At 38.5% G+C, this 19,662-nt stretch overlaps 1 protein-coding gene and 1 long non-coding RNA gene across 2 annotated transcripts in view; one reads left to right on the forward strand and one right to left on the reverse strand.

Annotated features, from left to right (window-relative positions):
• Nucleotides 1-19,662, forward strand: part of LOC122558903 (inter-alpha-trypsin inhibitor heavy chain H3-like) — a 59,973-nt gene that overhangs the window by 35,917 nt on the left and 4,394 nt on the right. The window contains exons 16-19 of the mRNA XM_043707837.1: nt 3,401-3,517; nt 12,801-12,821; nt 16,734-16,847; nt 18,224-18,425. Of these exons, the coding sequence (XP_043563772.1) occupies nt 3,401-3,517; nt 12,801-12,821; nt 16,734-16,847; nt 18,224-18,425 (454 nt within the window). The remainder of the gene's footprint in view (nt 1-3,400; nt 3,518-12,800; nt 12,822-16,733; nt 16,848-18,223; nt 18,426-19,662) is intronic.
• The window catches only part of LOC122558908, a 30,841-nt gene continuing 30,084 nt past the window's right edge, over nt 18,906-19,662 (reverse strand). Inside the window, exon 3 of the long non-coding RNA XR_006314268.1 lies at nt 18,906-19,225. This is a non-coding gene — a long non-coding RNA (uncharacterized LOC122558908). The remainder of the gene's footprint in view (nt 19,226-19,662) is intronic.

Below are 19,662 nucleotides of genomic sequence, written 5' to 3' on the forward strand. Positions count from 1 at the left end.
ATGCTTTCCATTAATCTAACATTGACTGAATAAATTGTCCTTTGCCAATTTAAATTCAAATCACCTCATCCACTCAACGTCATTGCAGGAAAATCTTGTTCATAATATCTGTGTGCACCACCATACGTTCGCATATTATACTTTGAACTCAGGGAAGGTTGAGTTCCTAAAGAAGAATAGCAACTTGTGCACACAACATGAGCATTAGTATACTTTCTGTTCAGAAATGTGGAAACTTGTCCCAGTAAAACTGGACAGTCATTTTTTGTTTCCATGCTATGATGTCAAGCAAACAGATAGTGTGTTCTCCAAAAATAAACAATCGTTACTTGACGACAAATATTTGGCTGGACCAGACTCATATTGATTTTCAAGAAAGCTCTCTGCTGTCTGACATGAATCCCATGCATAAAAGTTGAGTTTGGTTGTGATATTCACAACTATAGCTGGATGATGTGAAGGTAGTAGACCACAGCCAAAATTCTTCAAATGGTAGCTGACACTCATTCCTTATTGTGTTTTTCATAAAATGTTCTATGAGTATTTCGTTAAGTTCTTCATACCAGTGTATGATCTATGTAGCCTCTAAATACTTCATTGGTAGGAACTAATGTTTTTTTAAAAGAAGCATCCTCATAACCAGCTGATCCATTTCATCAACAATAGGGAGAGCGCCATGGAACTTTTGAATTCGAGTGGAGTTAAAATATTCCAATGATTTTACAGGCAGTCAGAGATAATTCCAGAATTGTTTAGAGGCAGTGTCACAAAAGAGCAGCTAGACTTCACCTAATTTACTCAATTCCATGAAAAATGAAAATTAAAAAAGTAAAGACTTCAAGAACTCTTTCTTAGTTCCAGTAATCTGTAATTAATGTTTGTAAATGCTTCAGCATCAACATGTTTCTTATTTTTTCTCCAGATTAAACTATCAATGGTAACAATTCCCCTTAGAACCCCATTTTAACCTACCTCTGGTACATTGTGCCTGTAACTTTGTAGTTCTAGCAGGGTAACACTTTCTGACCTTCAGTTATATATTGATAGCAACCGGTAACCTTGTGATTGGATTGTGGGAGCATTCAAACCATAGTAGGAAACACCAATCTTGAGGGAATAATGCTGATGTAAGTGGCTTAATTTCTCCAATTTGTAGAACAATAAACTGATTTACTCCAACTCCAAGCCCTAGAAATACTCACAACCATGAATATTTACATTGTTTGACTTGCACAATTTAGATAATTAGATTAGATTAGATTAGATTACAGTGTGGAAACAGGCCCTTCGGCCCAACAAGTCCACACCGCCCCGCCGAAGCGCAACCCACCCATACCCCTATGTTTACCCCTTACCTAACACTATGGGCAATTTAGCCTGGCCAATTCACCTGACCTGCACATCTTTGTGACTGTGGGAGGAAACCGGAGCACCCGGAGGAAACCCACGCAGACACGGGGAGAATGTGCAAACTCCACACAGTCAGTCACCCGAGGCTGGAATTGAACCCGGGTCTCTGGCGCTGTGAGGCAGCAGTGCTAACCACTGTGCCACCGTGTCTTGAGCTTTTATAAGTAGACCCTATTCATTTATCGCTTGCAGAGGTCATTTTTAAAGGCATAAAACAAAAGTGATTAGACGATCGGCTGGATAGCCCTTTGCCTCTGTTCATTTAGTAAGATTGTGATTAATCCTTAGGAACTCAACCTTCCCTGAGTTCATCAAAGAAAAATATGTGAATGACTGGTGCTGCACACAAATATTGTGAATAAGATTCTTCTGCAATGAAATTGAGTGATTTAGGTGAAGTCTAGCATTTGAATTTTAAATGACATTGAACAATTAATGCAGTCAATGTTAGATTAATGATAAGTGTTTCAAAGTTCTATATGAAGAAAAAACTGCTATTTTAGCAAAAGAAATATGTAGTCTACTATGTGGCCAATGCAGTATTGCCCACTTTTCCCTCATGTAGCTTGACTTTCCTGCCTAACTGTAATACACTTTGATTAGCCTGGATTCCCCAAATTTTTACCAATCTTATACTTGAATAAACATAATGACTGAGCATCCACAGTAGTCTGGCTTGGAGAATTTCAAAGATTTATGATTATCTGAGTGAAGAGATTGCTTTTCACTTCAGTTCAAAATGACTGTGCCCTTATTTAGAGACTATAATGCCTAGCTTTTGGCACTCTGGACAAATAAAAAAATAAGATCTCATAATCAGCTCTGTTCATCCTTCTGAGAATTTTATATATATCCTGAGCACTTCCCATTCTTAAAACTCCAGAAAGTATAACACCAATGCTACTCCCTCTCTCCTCATAAGAAAGGCTCTTAATCCAGTGAAACTTCATTGCACTGTCTTTCCTTATCCTTCCTTAATTTTGAAGACCAAAACCATACACAATGCCTCTAATGTGGTTTTATCTAAGCCTTATACATTTGTGGCAAGACTTATTTATTCTTGTTCTCCAACTCCATAGCAATAAAAAAAACAACTTGCTGGAGAAACTCAGCAGGGAAAACAGAATTCACATTTTGAGTCCAGAGATGCTTCTTTAAAACTGATGGCATCCAGGAAAAAGTGGTATTCCTGATGATGACAGCCCTGGGAAGGGGGCAGGATGAGAATAGCAGATGCAGGAAATCCAATTCCAGCACGGTTGTTTGCAGTCATCACTACGTTCAAATAGGTTCCATTTTCACATTTCCAATGGTCTTACCCTGCAATGTGGGAACAATGGTTTTATGGAGAGGGTCTAAATGCTTGTGAAAAGCAAACAAAGTTTGTTTGAGTTTTGATCTGACACCCAATATAGAATCTGTTTGACTTTAATTTCTGTGAGTTTATAATGCAAACAGTGAAGTGAAATTTAGCACGATATGTAATTCTACTGATGCTCCAAATGCACTCTCAGGAGATGGTTAAAAATCCCATCAGTCTTCCTGAAGGAGTATTCCCATTAAAGTCCTGTTGGATATTTATCCCTGAGACAACACAAAGTAGTAGATTGTCTGATCATTATCACATTGCTGTTTTTGGAGGCTTACTGCATAACTTGGTTGTCACGCTTCCCTACATTACAACAGTGAAGACACTTTAAAATGCTTTATTGGCAGTAAAGTGCTTTGTGGCATATTTCTTTTTCATTGTGAAAGGTGCTCTATGGATTTAGTTCCTTTTTAATGAAATGGGAAGAATTATTAAAAAAAACTTCAGCATTATTATATTTTCACATATCATGTAATGTAGCCTGAAATTTGATATAACCCAACAGTTGCATCTAACTTGTTGGATTAAAAAAAATGTTTAGAGAATGGGTTTTCTAATGGTGATATGGAGAATAATACAAATGAATCTAAGGAGAATCTCAAAATGTTTTCTTTGGTCCAGCCAAACGCCAGAAACAGCAGAATAGAAAGTATTCCACTGTATCACCAGGTTTTCATCTGCGACAAAGGGGGACCCTTTTGTCAGGTGCTTCCCCTACATTAAATTTTGCATCATCTGGTAAGACTTTTTTTTCAAATAAATGTACTCTCGTTTGCAAATTTTCCTATAAGCAATATTCATTGGGAAAGAAGACAATATAAATTTTAGTTACTGTAAAGTAACAATTAGTGGTCAAGGAAAGTAAAAATACATTAGTAATATTTCAAATAATTGGATATTTTTGGTGGGAGAGAAATTATGAGCAGTATTGCACTCGTATGAATTCTTGACTTGCTTATGAAATTCCTCAATGCTGTTTGAGCACAGATGCCTGTGCTCAAAATATGCTTAAAGCAATATATAACTTCAACCGTATTTTGTTGTCTTTACTCCTCAAATATAAGTTAATTACAGTATTTTCTCAATGTAATGAAGATGGCCAAATTTGAAACTTATTCTTCAACAAACTTATAATACAAAGAAACAGTAAAAAGCTTATTTTTAATGGTAACTTTATAAAAACTGCACTTAAATAAGTTCTTTAACATCGATTACTTGGTGTCTTCCAATATCCTTGCATGAATAAAAATAATCAACATTTCTGAAAGCCTTCTGCACTGACAGAACAACCTTTGGAATTTTAATATGAATTATACAATGAAACTTTCCCTCATATAATCTCATCATGTTAAATGAACATCAACAAATAGAACTGCAACACACATAATCCAAAATCAAGCATTTACCTAGTTTGTGGTCAATAGTTGAAAATCATTTCCTTGTCTCAGATTTTACTAAAGCAACATCATGAATTCTAAAATACATGCAAATTCAATGTCACTTGCACAAGTAAGATTCAGCACAGAAATGTTCATGATTTTCAAATATGAAATGGGATTTAGTTACTGAAAAGAGAGATTAGTTGCCGAAACTTTTCATCTTGCGCTCATCAGGTCAATTTCAAGCAGATCAAGTTTTAAATGATCACAATAACTTAAACTGCAGGAGAAAAAGAAAAAGATTGGTTGTCAAGTTGATGTCAATTGTCCAAGGTGTTGCTGTTGAGAAAGCACATCCTAAGCTCTTTAAGCTTGGGGGTAATTCAAAAAATTGACAAGGAGCTTGCTGTTCTTCTCCATGCTGTTTTTGAAAAGCCTAGGATTCCATATGCACCACTTTCTCAGTCTGCCCCAACACCTTCAAAGATTTTTGCACATTTATCACCAGGTTTGTCTGCCCTTCCAACTCCTTTAGAATTTACTTCATAGTTCATATTGCTTCCACCTATTTATTTGCAACATCAGTACACTCATTCTATTTGTTTGTTACCTTAGCTGGCATCTGTGAGGCAGCATGTTAATTGAAATTCCCTTACAATAACAGAAGCGATTGTGTACTTCTCTCACTGTCCTATCTTCCAATGCTACTGCTACTTCCAACAATACAACATCCCAGGAAAATTTATGAGCATCTTCTATGATTTATTTACCTTGAATCACTGCCCTTGATTATATTATAGGATCAAGCTCAGTATATTCACCTGAGAGCTTTGTAACCATGCAAATTTGTCTCTTGCCAACCTTCACCCTTATCCTCCATAGCAGAAAGGTACTTATGTCCTTTCCTTTGCCTATATTCATCTCAAGCTGTCAAATGATCAATCCTGTGAAATCTTTGCCCATCCCATAGTGTGGAGAATATGAGAGGCTCGGTAACATACAGTTTCTATTTCTCTTCAAGCCATACCTTGATTAAAAAATTCTCTTGTTCATTTTCTAATCATTCTGCAGTCTTCCCTCTCCCCACCTCTGCGATTATATTTAGTTCCACAAACTCTGGGTACTCATCTAATTTGATTTGTTTCTGTTTGTTCCACTAAATCTTGTCATCCCACAAAGTTAACAATCAAATACTACCCTTGATCGCCTCACTGATTCAGTCCAATTGTATCAAGGTGCTTCATTTCTATTTGATGCAAACTCATTTATTTATTTTATTTGGAAAAATACTTCTGACAGCACCACACGCAGTCAAGTTCTCATGTGTAGATATAACACATTCTAATCAAATTCTGTCATGACAAGAGGAACAAAGGGAGTTGATTATTAAAAACAGATATTTTAATTTCTTTTTCAGTCATTTCCAGTGTCAGAAGCAAATTAATTCTATAAATTTGCTTTCATCATTATATCTTACTGAAAATAAAATCTTGAGTCGTCAGTAGTTGATTTTAAAAGGATTTAAGCCTAAAATACCAGAGACTAAATATTCATTTGACTTTTTCTTTGTGCATGGGGTATTTCTCAATTTGTGAACTGCCTTTGCCAGTTCCGTTGGATTTAAAAACATGCAAATTTGATGCTACTGCTTCATTTACTTGATTATAGCATATTACTGAGCAGCTTCCAAGCTTGGCTGCCCTCTTTGCACTGCCTCTGTGCTCAGAAGGTGGGACAAACTGCATTGCGCTGAGAGGACATTCCCTGTTCTTAACGAAAAGTTCCGTCTCTTAAAAGGAATAAAACAAAGAACGGAAGTTGCATGGAAATCTGAAACAAAACAGAAATTGATGGCAAAACTCAGCAGATCTTTAGGCAGAAAGAGTTAACATTTTGGATCTGATGACTCTACACCAGAACTGTATGAAGAGTCACCAGATCTGAAATGTTAAGTCTGCTTTTTCCCCACAGATGCTACAAGACCTGCTGAGTTTTGCCAGCAATTTCCGCTTCTGTCTTTTAAAGGGAAGTTGCATTTGCTGTAATGTAAAAGATAGAAAATGAAGCATCTAGGACAGAGGGATTCCCGAATTGTGATGCAGCAATAAACATTAATGTTCAAGATAGGTATGAAAAGTGACACTCTGATTGGCAGTGTGTTAGAACCCATGTCATCCAAGGAAGCTGAGAACATTGCAGATAGCAGTATGCTTTTTGTTTTATGTCCCTTCACATCTCATTGCACACCATCAGTCTGCAACTTGGCAAGCTAAGCAAGCTGCTGATTGTACCATCATGATGGGTCTATTACCTTAAATTTTCTCCCACTACCCACCCTTTCCCTTCAAATCCTGCTTTCGGATTTTGAGGAACTGCTGTTTGACCAGCCATAGCAGCCTGGGAGGGAAAAAAAACAGCATAGGACATGCATCCCTTGACCTGAAAGTCACATTCCAGCCCTCAGTGCCACATTTATTCTAATTCTGCCTGGATACCAAAGGCAGTCATTTTCACCTCATCTTGAGTTCATCTCTTTTGCCTGAGATCAGGAGTTAAATGAACCTGATGGAATTATAAACTGGGTATTGGTGAGTAAATTATTGTTAAATAAATGTTGCTTGATAGCACTCTAATTAACAGTAGATATTTTCTTATCAACCTGTTCAGAGATGTTAGTGCACACCTCTGGAGCAGGTGAGACTTGAACCTAGGCCTCCTGGTCCAGAGGTAGGGGTATTGCCACTGCACCACAAAAGCTCACTTTAAATGTAAAAGTTGATATTTTAATCAGCTTATTCAGGCATGTTGTGATATCTGTCTGGGGCAGGTGGGTCATGAACTGAGGCTTTTGGCCCAGAGATAGGGACACAATCACCAAGTCATACAGGCCCTTAAATTGCAAGTAATTAGGAAATTGGATTTTTCCTGATTTTTGTGTACAAGACATGCCTGGACAATTACCCTCATTTTTGGGAGATACTTAGCTGTGGTTGTACTGGAACAGCTTTATTAGGTGCGCAGCTAGGTCTTGAAAGCACATCTTCATTACTGGATGCAAGATAATGTCAGGTTCCATAGCAATTTCTCTTTGCTTTATGATAATTGTTTGCTGAGTATATGAAAGATATTTTTGAGCCTGTGTGGTCCAGATGAGAATGCTAACATTGCATTAGCCAGTTGTACCATGTGACATTAGACTAGAGCAAACTTGCAGCATTCTGGCACAAACTGGGCTGCCAGTAGAGCTTTGCTTCTCTAAAGGGCACATGGTTTGAGCCATGCAAGAGACAGGCATGCAGCATTTCTCGGATAATCAGCTCAGGGTGGACATAGCACTGTAGGGAGTGACGCTATGGAATACCATTCCCTGTCCTAAATCCTTAGTCAAGCCATGGTGCATACCTGTAACAATCAGTATTCTTGACTGACATCACCTCTAAGCAGATGCATAGCAGACTATCATGTACTATAGGTATTTTGAGTTCTCTGAGCCAGTAGATCTGTTCCAGAGGTAACAAATTAAATAGAAGATGATCTACTATCATTGAGTACATTATCAGCCATTATTTTTTGTTCTTTTGAAAATACAAATATATTTGGGTTTTAATGACAATGTTGATTTTTGTTTTAATATCAAACAAATCTTCAGGAATATTTGAAAGAATTTATTCATATTTAGGTTTTGGAATTGCACAGCACTCCAAGCACTATTAGGAGAAATTATTTTATGACCTTCACTGTAGCTCTTGTTTGATTTTTTGAGACACAATGATGCAACATTAACAAATATGTTGATGGTTAATGATTACATTTGACCAGTGCAGTGACCCTAAATACATTTGCAGTTAAGCAGAAAAGTTAGTTATTTTTATTATTTCAGAACAGCATTGACCTTTTAGTCACAGATGTTTTTCAAATTACTTTCAGAAATGAAAGCTTATAAAATGTCAGAACATCTAGAATATCTACATGCAGAATGTTATAATAATAATCGAGATGTATATTAACAATATGTTTTAATTAGAGGTTTACATTAACCATTTCAGGGATATATCATAGATTGGATTGTATAAGAATGAATTTATTTACAAATTTTTCCTGAGAGTTAACTGGTTCACTCATGCAAAATCTAACAAGCAAATTTTTAAAAATCTGTAGTGGTTTAAAAAAAACACAAAGATTATTTTTAAAATATACTTGTTTATACTTGGGATGTGGGCATCACATTTATTACCCATCCCTTGAGAAGATGCCAATGAGCTACCTTCTTGACATACTGCAGTCTGTAATATAACATCTTTTTCTGTTTCCATTTGTACTGTGGGGGCTGGAAGCCTGTTGAGATTGTAACATTTAAGTACGAGGTGTTCAACTGCTGGTTACATTTGATCTTACCCAAAAGCAAGAGTGGAACTTGTTGTAAGGTTTTTAATAGATCACTCAATCAATTCAAAGGTCAGTGAACAGCAACTCAGGGATCAGACATGTTGTAGTCAGCAACAGACAAGAGAGAAGGTGACACCATGTTGTAAAGTGCTGCTGTTAACTGGCTTCATGCAATTGGGGCAAAGGCCCATCGGTTGTAGTGTTCTACTCAAAGAAATTGTGCCAGCAATTAGATATTAGAGTCGTGTTTATGTAGCCCATGAGATGCAATCTCAGATGGAAGTTAGCTCATTTGAAAAAGAAGAGGCAGTGTGTGTTGGAGCCTTGTTGAGAATTTTCTTGAGAAAATTTAGGCAAAGTACAAGTTCATCAAAAAGTTGAAATTGTACAGCAATTAGACGATTACAAGGAGTCTCAGGAAGGAATGTGTTCTTGGAGAAGAGATTGAATGGCCAACTCACGAGCAGCTGTTAAGGCAGTCTGTGACATAGAGAATTTGATGGAGTTTCAAGGCTAGATCATCAAAAATGAAGAAGACAAGGACTAAACGAGAAACTGAAAGAAGAGCAGATGCTGGAAATCAGAAATAAAACAGAAATTGCTGAAAATTTTTCAGCAGGTCTGGCAGCATCTGTGGAGAGAAATCACGGTTAATGTTTCAGGTCCCTTCATCAGAACTGATGGTAGCTAGGAAAAGGTTGGTTGTTATGCAGAAGGTAGGGTGGGGTGATGGGGAGGGCAGGTGGAATGGATAAGGAGTAAACGATAGGTGGAGCTAGCCCAAAGAGACAGAAGCATAGTTGGACAGACAAAGGAGTGGATTGTGGTCAGTCTAGCAAAATGAATGGCCACTAATGGGGACTATTAGTGGCTAACAATAGGTAATGTGTAGGCGAAAGTGAGTACTGCAGATGCTGGAGATTAGAATCAAGAGTGTGGTGCTGGGAAAGCACAGCAGGTTAGGCAGCATCCAAGAAACAGGAAAATCAATGTTTTGGGCAAATGGGTTTTTGCCCAAAATGTTGATTTTACTGCACCTCAGATGCTACCTGACCTGCTGTGCTTTTGCAGCACCACACTCTTGACACATATGATAACTAGGCCTGGTGTGTGGGGGTTGGCGATAAGGACATCGGAGAAGGTGCCTCAAGCTCTAAACTGGTTGAATTTGATATTGAGTCAGAAGGCTGTAGATTTCCCAAGTGGAAAATGAGGTGCTGTTCTTCCAGCTCAGCTGAACTTCACTAAGACAAAGATGTTAGCAAGGGAGCAGGTGGTTGTTGAAGTGGCGGGCAACTGGAAACTCAGAATCTTTTTTTTGGCCAGAATATAGGTGTTCTGGAAAGGGGTCACCAAGTCTACGCTTCGTTTTCCCATTATAGAGGAGACCATGTTTGTGAGCAGCGAATGCAGTAGACTAGATTGGGTGAAGTGCAGGTAAAGAACTGATTCACCTGGAAGGTGTATTTGGGCCTTTGGATAGTGCGGAGGGAGGAAGTAAATGCCACCTACTGCGGTTGCAGGGGAAGGTGCCGTGGGGCTGTTGGAGGGGTGTTGGGAGCGAAGGAAGAATGAACCAGGGTGTCCCAGATGGAACAGTCCTTGTAGAAGGCTGACAAGGAGGGGAGGGAAATATGTGTCTGGTGGTGGCATCCCGCTGTACGTTGTGGAAATTGCAGCTAATGATCCTCTGGATGTGGATACTGGTGGGGTGGTAGGTGAGGATAAGGGGGACTCTTTCGCTGTTGTGGGAGGGAAGACAATGGGTGAGGACTGAAGTGCATGAGATGGGTCAGACCAGGCTGAGGGCCCTGTCAACAATGGTGCTGGGGAATTCTCAGTTGAGGAACAATATGGGTATTTCAGAGGCCCCCATGTCAAAGGTGGCATCATCAGAACAGATATGACTGAGATGAAGGAACTGGGAGAATGGAAGAGTCTGTCCAGGAAGTAGGGTGTGACGATATATATTCAAGGTAACTGTGGGAATCAGTTAGTTTGTACTGAATATTAGTGGCCAACCTATCCCCAGAAATGGAAACAGATGTTGATGAAGTGAAGAGAGAAGTCAGAGATGGACAAGGTGAAGGTGAGAGCAGGGTGGAAATTGGAAATGAAATAGATGTACTTCTCCAATTCCAGACAAGAGCGGAAAGTAGCACCAATGATATCATTGATATGTCAGAGCAAGAGTTGTGGGTGGGGGCTGGGAAAGGATTAGAGCAAGGAATGTTCCACATACCCCATAAAGAGATGGGCATAACTGAGGCCCGTGCAGGTACCTATGGCCACCCCATTACTTGAAGAAAGTGAGAGGAGTTAAAACAATTGTTCAGAGTGAGGATGAGCTCAGCCAGGCAGAGTAAGGTGGTGGTAGCATATTGATGATTTAATTAGATTTACTCACTCTCAGTATCACTAAACTCTGGATAGATTGCTGAATAATTCATGAAACTGTCTTGACTGTATCTGCTACTTGGGGTGTTTCACTTCAGTTTCTGTTAACCCATATTATCTCAAGCTAGAATATAAACTGTAAATTTGTATTGTAGATTTGTGTTACTTTTCTAACTTGGTATAGTAATTTTTTTGTTAAAATTCATGGAATACCGTGAGTTCACTCTTTACTAAGCACCCAGGATTTCAAATGTTAAGCAAAAAACACTTACTGATCTCTAATCTAGTCATAACATAAATTTACTGGTTTCACCTGGAATTATAACATAAAGTTGGTAGTCTTGTCTTATTGGAACATAAATTGAGGACTCTTGCCCCTTGCAGATGTAGAAACAAAATGAGTGTTAGGACTTTGTTTATGTTAAAAGTGATAACATTTTCATAGTCAATTTTTCTATACTTCTTGTAATGGCTTTGTTGTTGCTATGACTTTTCTGGAGAGAGAATACTATTCCTAAGTGATTTGCAAAAAAACACAATTTTAACAGTTTAATAGCATTAGAAGAAAAATTGGAGTAAGGGTTAAGAGCAGGGACAGAAAAACCTGATGTAACTGAGGTAGTAACGGAACATGTCGGATAGGAAGGAAGAAAAATTAACTGAAGCACTGTACAGCGTTTCAGCTTATTTGATTAAAATACAGTTGTAATTGAGATAGAAATGATATTAAGATTCTCAAGAAAAAGAAAAAAAATTAAGAATTTGTAAAAGAAATAGAAATTCGAAAGCTTATACTTTAACTCCAGAAACAGAGATTAGCAAGGGAAGAAAGGGTAAAACACCCGAGAACTCCAAAGAGAGAAAGAAATTAAATGATATAAATTGGCTGAACAAAAATTTAGGTTATGTAGCTTAACAGAAGGTGTTCTAGTCAAAAGGACATAGGAAAGGATGGAGGTCATTTTCACCTATTGTAAGATATTTCATTATCATGTATATAAGATGATCTCTTTAATCTGTGTAATTATGTTTCCCAAAAAATTTGTTAATACTACAAATATTTCAAGTTTATAGCTCAGAAACATACAGCCCAACAAAGTTCTGCTAACATTTCATGCAAGCTTCCTCTCATCCCGTTCCACCTAATGCAATCAACATATCCTTCCTTTCTCTTTCATAACTCAAGGTTATTTAGCTTTCTCTTACACATAGCAATGCTATCACTGCAGCTAAGCTTTGTGGTAGGACATTCCTACTTTTTACAACTCTTTAGGAAGTTTATTCTCTGTTTGATTTAGGGATTGCCAGAACCCTAAATTTAAGGCTTCTAGCTTTGGTCTTTCCCACAAATGGAAACATTTTCTCCTTGTCCATCCTATCAAGTTCTTTCACTACTGAAATCATCACAGGACCCTCAAATTGTCTCCATTCAACCCTCTCCCTCCCTCTCAGCACTGCCTTTTCTTGACAAGAATACTCCAGCCTCTTGAATCTTTCTTGCCAGTTATAACCTCTCAGTTCTCATTTTACATCACAGATGGAGTACGCTATTAGATTTTACTGTTAAGGAAATAAACTCTTGGCGTCCTGTTGTCACCTGTCAGTCATTAAGGAGTAACAGAACCACAGCAACAGCATCACGCTAATAAAAAGGTTTTTATGTAATGTCACTATAAAACAGTAGTTTGATTTCACAAGTTCAAATCCTCAGCAAGAAAGTAAAGCTTGAGTGACTTACATTATTATCTGAGCCACGTAGTTAGTTTACTGCTTCATAACTCACTGAAGAACTGTAATATCTAATCTCAATATAATTTGATTGTAAGTTGCATTAATTTGTTTTATTTATTTTTAAACAGCTGACCATTCAGTAACTAGTGGTAAGTTGTTCATGTTTCTTTCTAACCATTAAGCAGACACAGTGCACATACAATAAGTTATTTTGAAATGGCTTTAACAGCTTAATTGATAGGTTTTGATGATATTAGTCATATTTCTGACAGCTTCCAAGCACCTTTACTACCTGTCTCGCCTTCCCTTTATAAATCCGGTTTGGGCTGCAGAAGGATGGAGATGTTATTTCTCCATCCAGATATTCTGGGCTGAACATTATTTCCAAGACAGGAAGGGAGGAGAGTGTTTTTTTGAAACCTGGAAGAACCGGATCTGTTGCCATTGTATATCTCTGTTTCTAAGCCTTGCAAGATTGAGAGGCTGGCTACTGGGAGCCTAGGCCTTTAACACAAGGATGCAACAGGCAAATTGAGAGAAGGGAGAAATTCAGAGGGATGTGTGTGTGTGCTGGGTGACAAAATTGGAGGATGGAAGTAAAATTGAGGTTCAGTGCAGGATATGATTGGAAGCAAAGGACATTAGAAGCCAGATGGAGAAGCGATTAAAATAAAGGGTAAGGGTCAGCTTTCAATCCACAATGGAGTAGAGATCAAAGGTCAGAAAGACAATTGGAAACCAGGGAGATGACAAGTGGCTGGATCAAGGAAGCTCAGAAGTCCTGTTGGATATATCTAAGGTATCTGGGAAATCAGGAATCAGGACAATGATCTGAAAAATCTAGGGAGAGTGAAAGCATTGTAACTGAGAAAGTCGAGGGGTTGATTTTTGATTTGATGTATTACTGTCACATGTGACAAGGTACAATGAAATGTGCTGTCTTACGTGCTTAACAGACAGATGTACGATACAAGTGCATCAAGGTAACAGAACAGAGTGCAGGCTGGGAGTGACTGATCAAAGTGGATGGTCAGTGAGGCAGATAAACTGGCTGTAGTAGCTAATTAGAAAGACACTTAGCTCCTTGATTCTGCAGCCCTCACCTCCCTTTAGTTGCAGGTTTCCTGAAGCCTGGGGAGATTTGCTTGCTGGGTTAAATTTAAACTGTGGTACAATTTGAGACATTTAGCAGCATCATAACTTTTAAACTGACAACATACCATCCCTTCCTTTTCGATTTAAAATCAGAAATATAGAAACATAGAAAATGGGAATAGGAATAGACCCGTCAGCCCATTGAACCTACTCTGCCATTACATAGAAACATTGAAGATAGAAGCAGGAGGTGGCCATTCGGCCCTACAAGACTGCTCTGCCATTCATCATGATCATGGCTGATCATCCAATTCAATAGCCTAATCCTGCTTTCTCCCTATAATCTTTGATCCCATTCACCCCAATGCTATATTTAGCCATCTCTTGAATACATTGAATGTTTGGGCATCAACTACTTCCTGTGATAATGAATTCCACAGCCTCACCACTCTGCTTGAACAAATGTCTCCTCGTCTCCTCATCTCCATCCTAAATGGTCCACTCCAAATCCTCAGACTGTTGCCCCTGGTTCTGGATACACCCACCATCCTCCCTGCCCCAATCCTATCTAGACCTGTTAGGATTTTATAAGTCTCTGAGGATAACCACCCCCGACCCCCAACCCCCACCTCACTCATCTGAACCCTAGGGGAAACAATCCTATCCGAGTCAATCTCTGCTCATACATCAGTCCTGCCATCCCCAGAATCAGCCTAGTAAACCTTTGCTGCACTCCCTCGAGAGCAAGTGCATCTTTCCTCAGAAAAGGAGATCAAAACTGTGCACAATATTCTAGGTGTGGCCTCACCAAGATTCTGTATAACTCCACTGCACATGCTTGCTCCTGTACTCGAAACCTCTTGCAATGAAGGCCAACATATCATTTGCCTTCTTTATCGCCTGCTGCATTGCATGCCTACCTTCAGCACCTGGTGCACAAGGACACCCAGGTCTCACTGCACACTTACCTCTCACAATTTACAGCCATTCAGGGAGTAATCTGCCTTCTTGTTTTTGCTTCCAAAGTGAATAACCTCGCATTTATCCAAATTACACTGCATCTGTCATTGATTTGCCCACTCACCCAACCTGTTCAGATCATGTTGAAGCATCTTTGCATCCGCGTCACAGTTCACCCTCCCACCCAACTTGGTATCATCTGGCAGTTTGGAGATGTTAAAATTTGTTTCCTCATCTAAATCATTAATATATGTGCCTGTAGCACCCCACTAGTTACTGCTTGCCAATTTGAAAAGGACCCATTAATTCCTACTCTTTGTTTCCTCTCTGCCAACCAGTGTCCTATCTATCTCAATACACTTCCCCCAATTCCATGTGCTTTAATCTTGCACAAAAATCTCTTATGCAGGACTTTGTCAAACACTTTCTGAAAATCAAAATATACCACATCGACTGACTCCCCCTTATCAATTCTACTAGTTACACCTTCATAGAATTCCAACAAACTTGTCAAGTATGATTTCCCCTTCATAAATCCATGGTGACTCTGTCTGATTCTGACACTACTTTCTGAATGTTCCACTATAAAATCCTTGATAATGGATTTGAGAATTTTCCCCACTATCATTCCCCATTCATTATGATCATGGCTGATCATGCTACTCAGTAGCCAGTCGTCCTTTCCCTCCATATTCTTTGATCCCTTTAACCTGAAGGGCTCTCCCCAATTTGTTCTTGAAATCATACAATGTTTTGGCCTTGACTGCTTTCAGTGATAGCAAATTCCATAGGGTCGCTACTCTTTGCATGAAGAAATTTCTCTTTTCTCAGACTCCTAAATGGTTTGTCCTGTATCCTTACAGTGTGACCCCTAGTTTTAGACTCCCCTGACATTGGGAACTTTCTTCCCGTGTCCAGCCTATCCAGTCCTGTTAGAATTTTATAGGCTTAAAATCCCTCTCATTCTTCTGCATTTGATTGAATATGATCCTAACTGATTCAACCCTCTCCTCAAATGTCAGTCTCGCCTTCCCTGGAATCAGTCTGTTAACTATACTAGCTCTATTGCAGGAACATCCTTTCTCAGATAAGGAGACCAAAACTGCAAACAATATTCCAGGTGTGGCATCACCAAGGCCCTATATAATTGCAGCAAGACATTCCAGCTTCTTAACTCGAATCCTCTCATCATCAAGGCCTCCTTCAATGTCTGCCATACCTGTATGTTTACCTTAAGTGAGTGGTGTAGAAAGGACATCCAGGTCTCATTATCCGGATGGCTATAAATTGCACAATCATTTGCCTTCCTGTTTTTGCTACCAAAATCTGTAACCTCATATTTATCCACAATATGCTGCATCTACCATGCATTTGCCCACTCACTCAGCTAGTCCAAGTCACAGAGAAGCATCTCTGGTCTTCCTCACAGCTCAGCCACCCACTCAGCTTTGTGTCATCCACAAATTTGGAGAGATTGCATTTAGCTCCCCCAACCTATGCATTAATAGATATTATAAATATTTGGCATCTTAGCACTGATCCCTGTAGTACCCCACTAATCACGACCTGCAACTTAGAAAAAAATTCAAAAGTAGATTTGTGGGCTGTGGATTTAAGTTATGAGTAAGATTTTTAACATTTTAACATGCACCCCTCACACAATTATTCTACCCATTGTATTGTCTCAATCCTTCATCCCTCAGCTATATCACATTGCAGAGGATCATGGACATGAAAACATCTGTGGAGAGAAAAACAGTTTACATTTCATGTGCAATATTAATCTTCTGAAACTGTTCTGTTTTTCGAATCTCCCACATCTAAAGCATTTTGCTTTTATTTTAGTACATAAAACAATGTCTTTTTTGTGTATAAAACAAATAGGATACAGCATATTTCTCTCTTTCTTTGCATGTTTTTCCCCTCTATTCTGATGTCTGACCTTAGAAAATGTAATAAACGTTGATTTCTAATGGCTGTTAACATTTTTTAACTTTATTTTTAAGTTGATGGTGATCCACATTTCATTATCCAACTACCGAAACAATTGAATGCCATCTGTTTCAACATAAATGGGAAACCAGGTTCAATATTAAATCTTGTCACAGATCTAAAGACAGGTAACATAGAGTTTATTTTAAGCAGAGCATTAGAATAGAAACCAATCATAAAATAAAATGCATTGATATAGTTGCTTTGGAATGCTAAATGAAATAACTCCACAGAGGTCGGTACCTTTCACCAAGTCAACCTTTATTTACATGTGGAGAGTCCTTGACATTGATCCAGTTCTTAGAGTGAACAGATGTCTGGCACTGATTGGAATCCCTGATTGGATCTACTTAACAGCCCCAATCAAGAAACCCATATTCTATGAGATCCACCTGGCTGACCTCATTGCAATCACTACACAAAATGCCATAAGATATTTCATCGGCAATTATTTGTTTTTATGCAAATAGAAGAACCAATTTCCACACAGCAAGGCCTCTAATATAGCAATGAGAGAACAAAATGAAATGAAAGATAAGCCGTTGCCAGGATATCTAGAAAACTTATTTGCTTTTGTTTGGCTTGTTTTTACATCCACAGAAACACTAGATTTTCTATTGCATTTACAGGAAAATAATTTCTACAGCACATTTCCAAGAAAGATAATAGGCATTGTTCTAAATCTCTGCAAAAGTACATTAAATTTTATGATTCAATGAAAAGGAGGGAAATTCTTATTTGTCTCTCCTTACTGTCAAAATAATTACATTGTGAAATGTTTTTCTTAACACGTTCTTGTGAAAAATGAAATCATATTATTTTGCAGCTATTATATCTTTATGGAGAGATTAGTTACTAATTTTTCCATTCTGCTACATTAATTAATACTTATCCAGAAAAGGATACATACAAACGCTGCAGGTTGACACAAAATTTATACACAAGGAAATGTTGGGAATTAGTAGCACCATTACTAGAAAATCTCCGACACTATTGCAGATGGGGAGTGAAAAAACATGTTATTTTGTAACTTTTTCTATTGTCTTCACTTCGCTATTTCTCTCAGTTTCGCTTTCTCTCATATCTCCTTCTTTTGTTTCTTTGCGGTTTACCTTAACAAATACATTTTTGTTTCTATATTGTTTATTTATTTTGGGCTGGACCATGGTGACAAAGGGTATGCCAAATTAGCCACTGCTCCTTTCTTTCTTTTTATTTGGGCTCAGCCACATGCTGGTGCCCATTCTAGCTGTTGTCTTCCCAGTAGATAATGTCTCCCATTTTCCATTCTATGCACTTTGCTTCATCTTTTTAACTATTTGCCTGAATGTTTTTTTGCTCCCTCTCACTTTTCCATTCTACCTCCATTCTTCCTGTTGAGTTATCCAAATAACTACCATAACTTTGGTGTTTTAATAATCATCAGCATTAATCAAATGTTTTATTTGTACATTGGGTTTATTGTTTTTCATTTATTTTTTATACATTTGTCATAAAACTACAGGTATAAATGTAAATGGACAATTAATAGGAGACAAGAAAATCGAAAACAACCAAACATTAAATACATACTTTGGAACATTTGGGATTGAAAACAGGAAAATCAACATGAAAATGGCAGTGACAACTGAAATAATCACCATCTATTATAATGAAGAAAATACTATTATCCCTTGGTCAACTACAGCAATGTTAACATATGAGAGGTATTGTCTGCAATAATAAACTGCCATGTGTTTGCCCTAGTACCATCTGTCGCAGGCACAGGGATTTTATCACAATCAGTCATCTGACTGGGTGGCTCACGATCAGAGATTCATGCCAGTAGAATCTGAGGCGTATTTTGTGGTCAGTCCTGTAGGGTGAGCACAAGGAGTTGGGGAATTTGAGTATCTTTAACTAGGGAGTTATGAACACATCATTCAGACATCTGGTCACTCATGTCTAGTGCTGTTAGTTGAAGTTGGTATAGGTCTAAAAAAAAAACAGCACTGGGTTTCCGTCCGTTGATCTTTCGGGAAGGTTCACAGGGATTAAGATTCAGCAAGGGCAGCGTGGGAGTGGAGGAGTCAAGGCTGATGAACAAAATGCAGAGATAGTTAAAGTACTAGGGAGAGAATGAACACAGGAGAAACCCAAGTTCAACGTGGAAATTCAGAGCTGCATTGAAGAGTATAGTGGGCTTTGGGAGCAAGAGTTATGACCATCCCTGTGGCCTCCACAGGAAGAACATAAAGGAGCAAATTGACATCACAAGATGTAATGCTGAAGTTCAAGGGCAGGAAAGATAGGTGTAAATAAGTTTAATGTGGTGTTTCTCACCATTGGGCACTATGGTTGGAAAGGGCTACCTGAGTAGTTTGGGTAATGGGGAACAGATACATATGAGGGAATTGGGGGGGGGGGGGGGGTTAAAGTGGCAGTCACACTGGGCCTGGTGCTGATGGTGTCCAGCATGATTTATGTTACCAGCCATCACATTCTCTTCTCTAGGTGCAAAGTGATCCTAGGTCAGACAGAGACAGTGTCAGTTTTGGGTGAAAGCACAGATCCATGTTTGCTGAATACTAGTACATTGCAATAGTAATACATGATGCAGGCATTTACAAAGAGCAGTTAAATTGACTTCACACAAATTGCCTTACCAATTTCATTTACATTCAGAGTGAGGCAGCTCAGAGATCAGATGCTGGTCAAAGCCAACTTGATAGTTGCAAATTGTTCCCAGATGTATCAATAGTATTGAAGTTGGCAGCAATTATGGTATAAAAGGCCAGTGCTGGCTGAAGCGAAACCACTATTCATTCAACTTTCAAGGGTCCCATATGAATGACACAACTTCATGTCCTCACCTGTCATGTAAGTGTAGTGAGCTGAACACAGTGTTATGTTCAGTATTTGATGTGGCTGTAGGACTGGGAAGGTGGTATTGTGCTGAAGTAG

This window comes from Chiloscyllium plagiosum, chromosome 18, assembly GCF_004010195.1.
Source record: "Chiloscyllium plagiosum isolate BGI_BamShark_2017 chromosome 18, ASM401019v2, whole genome shotgun sequence".
In the NCBI taxonomy this organism is placed as follows: domain Eukaryota; kingdom Metazoa; phylum Chordata; class Chondrichthyes; order Orectolobiformes; family Hemiscylliidae; genus Chiloscyllium; species Chiloscyllium plagiosum.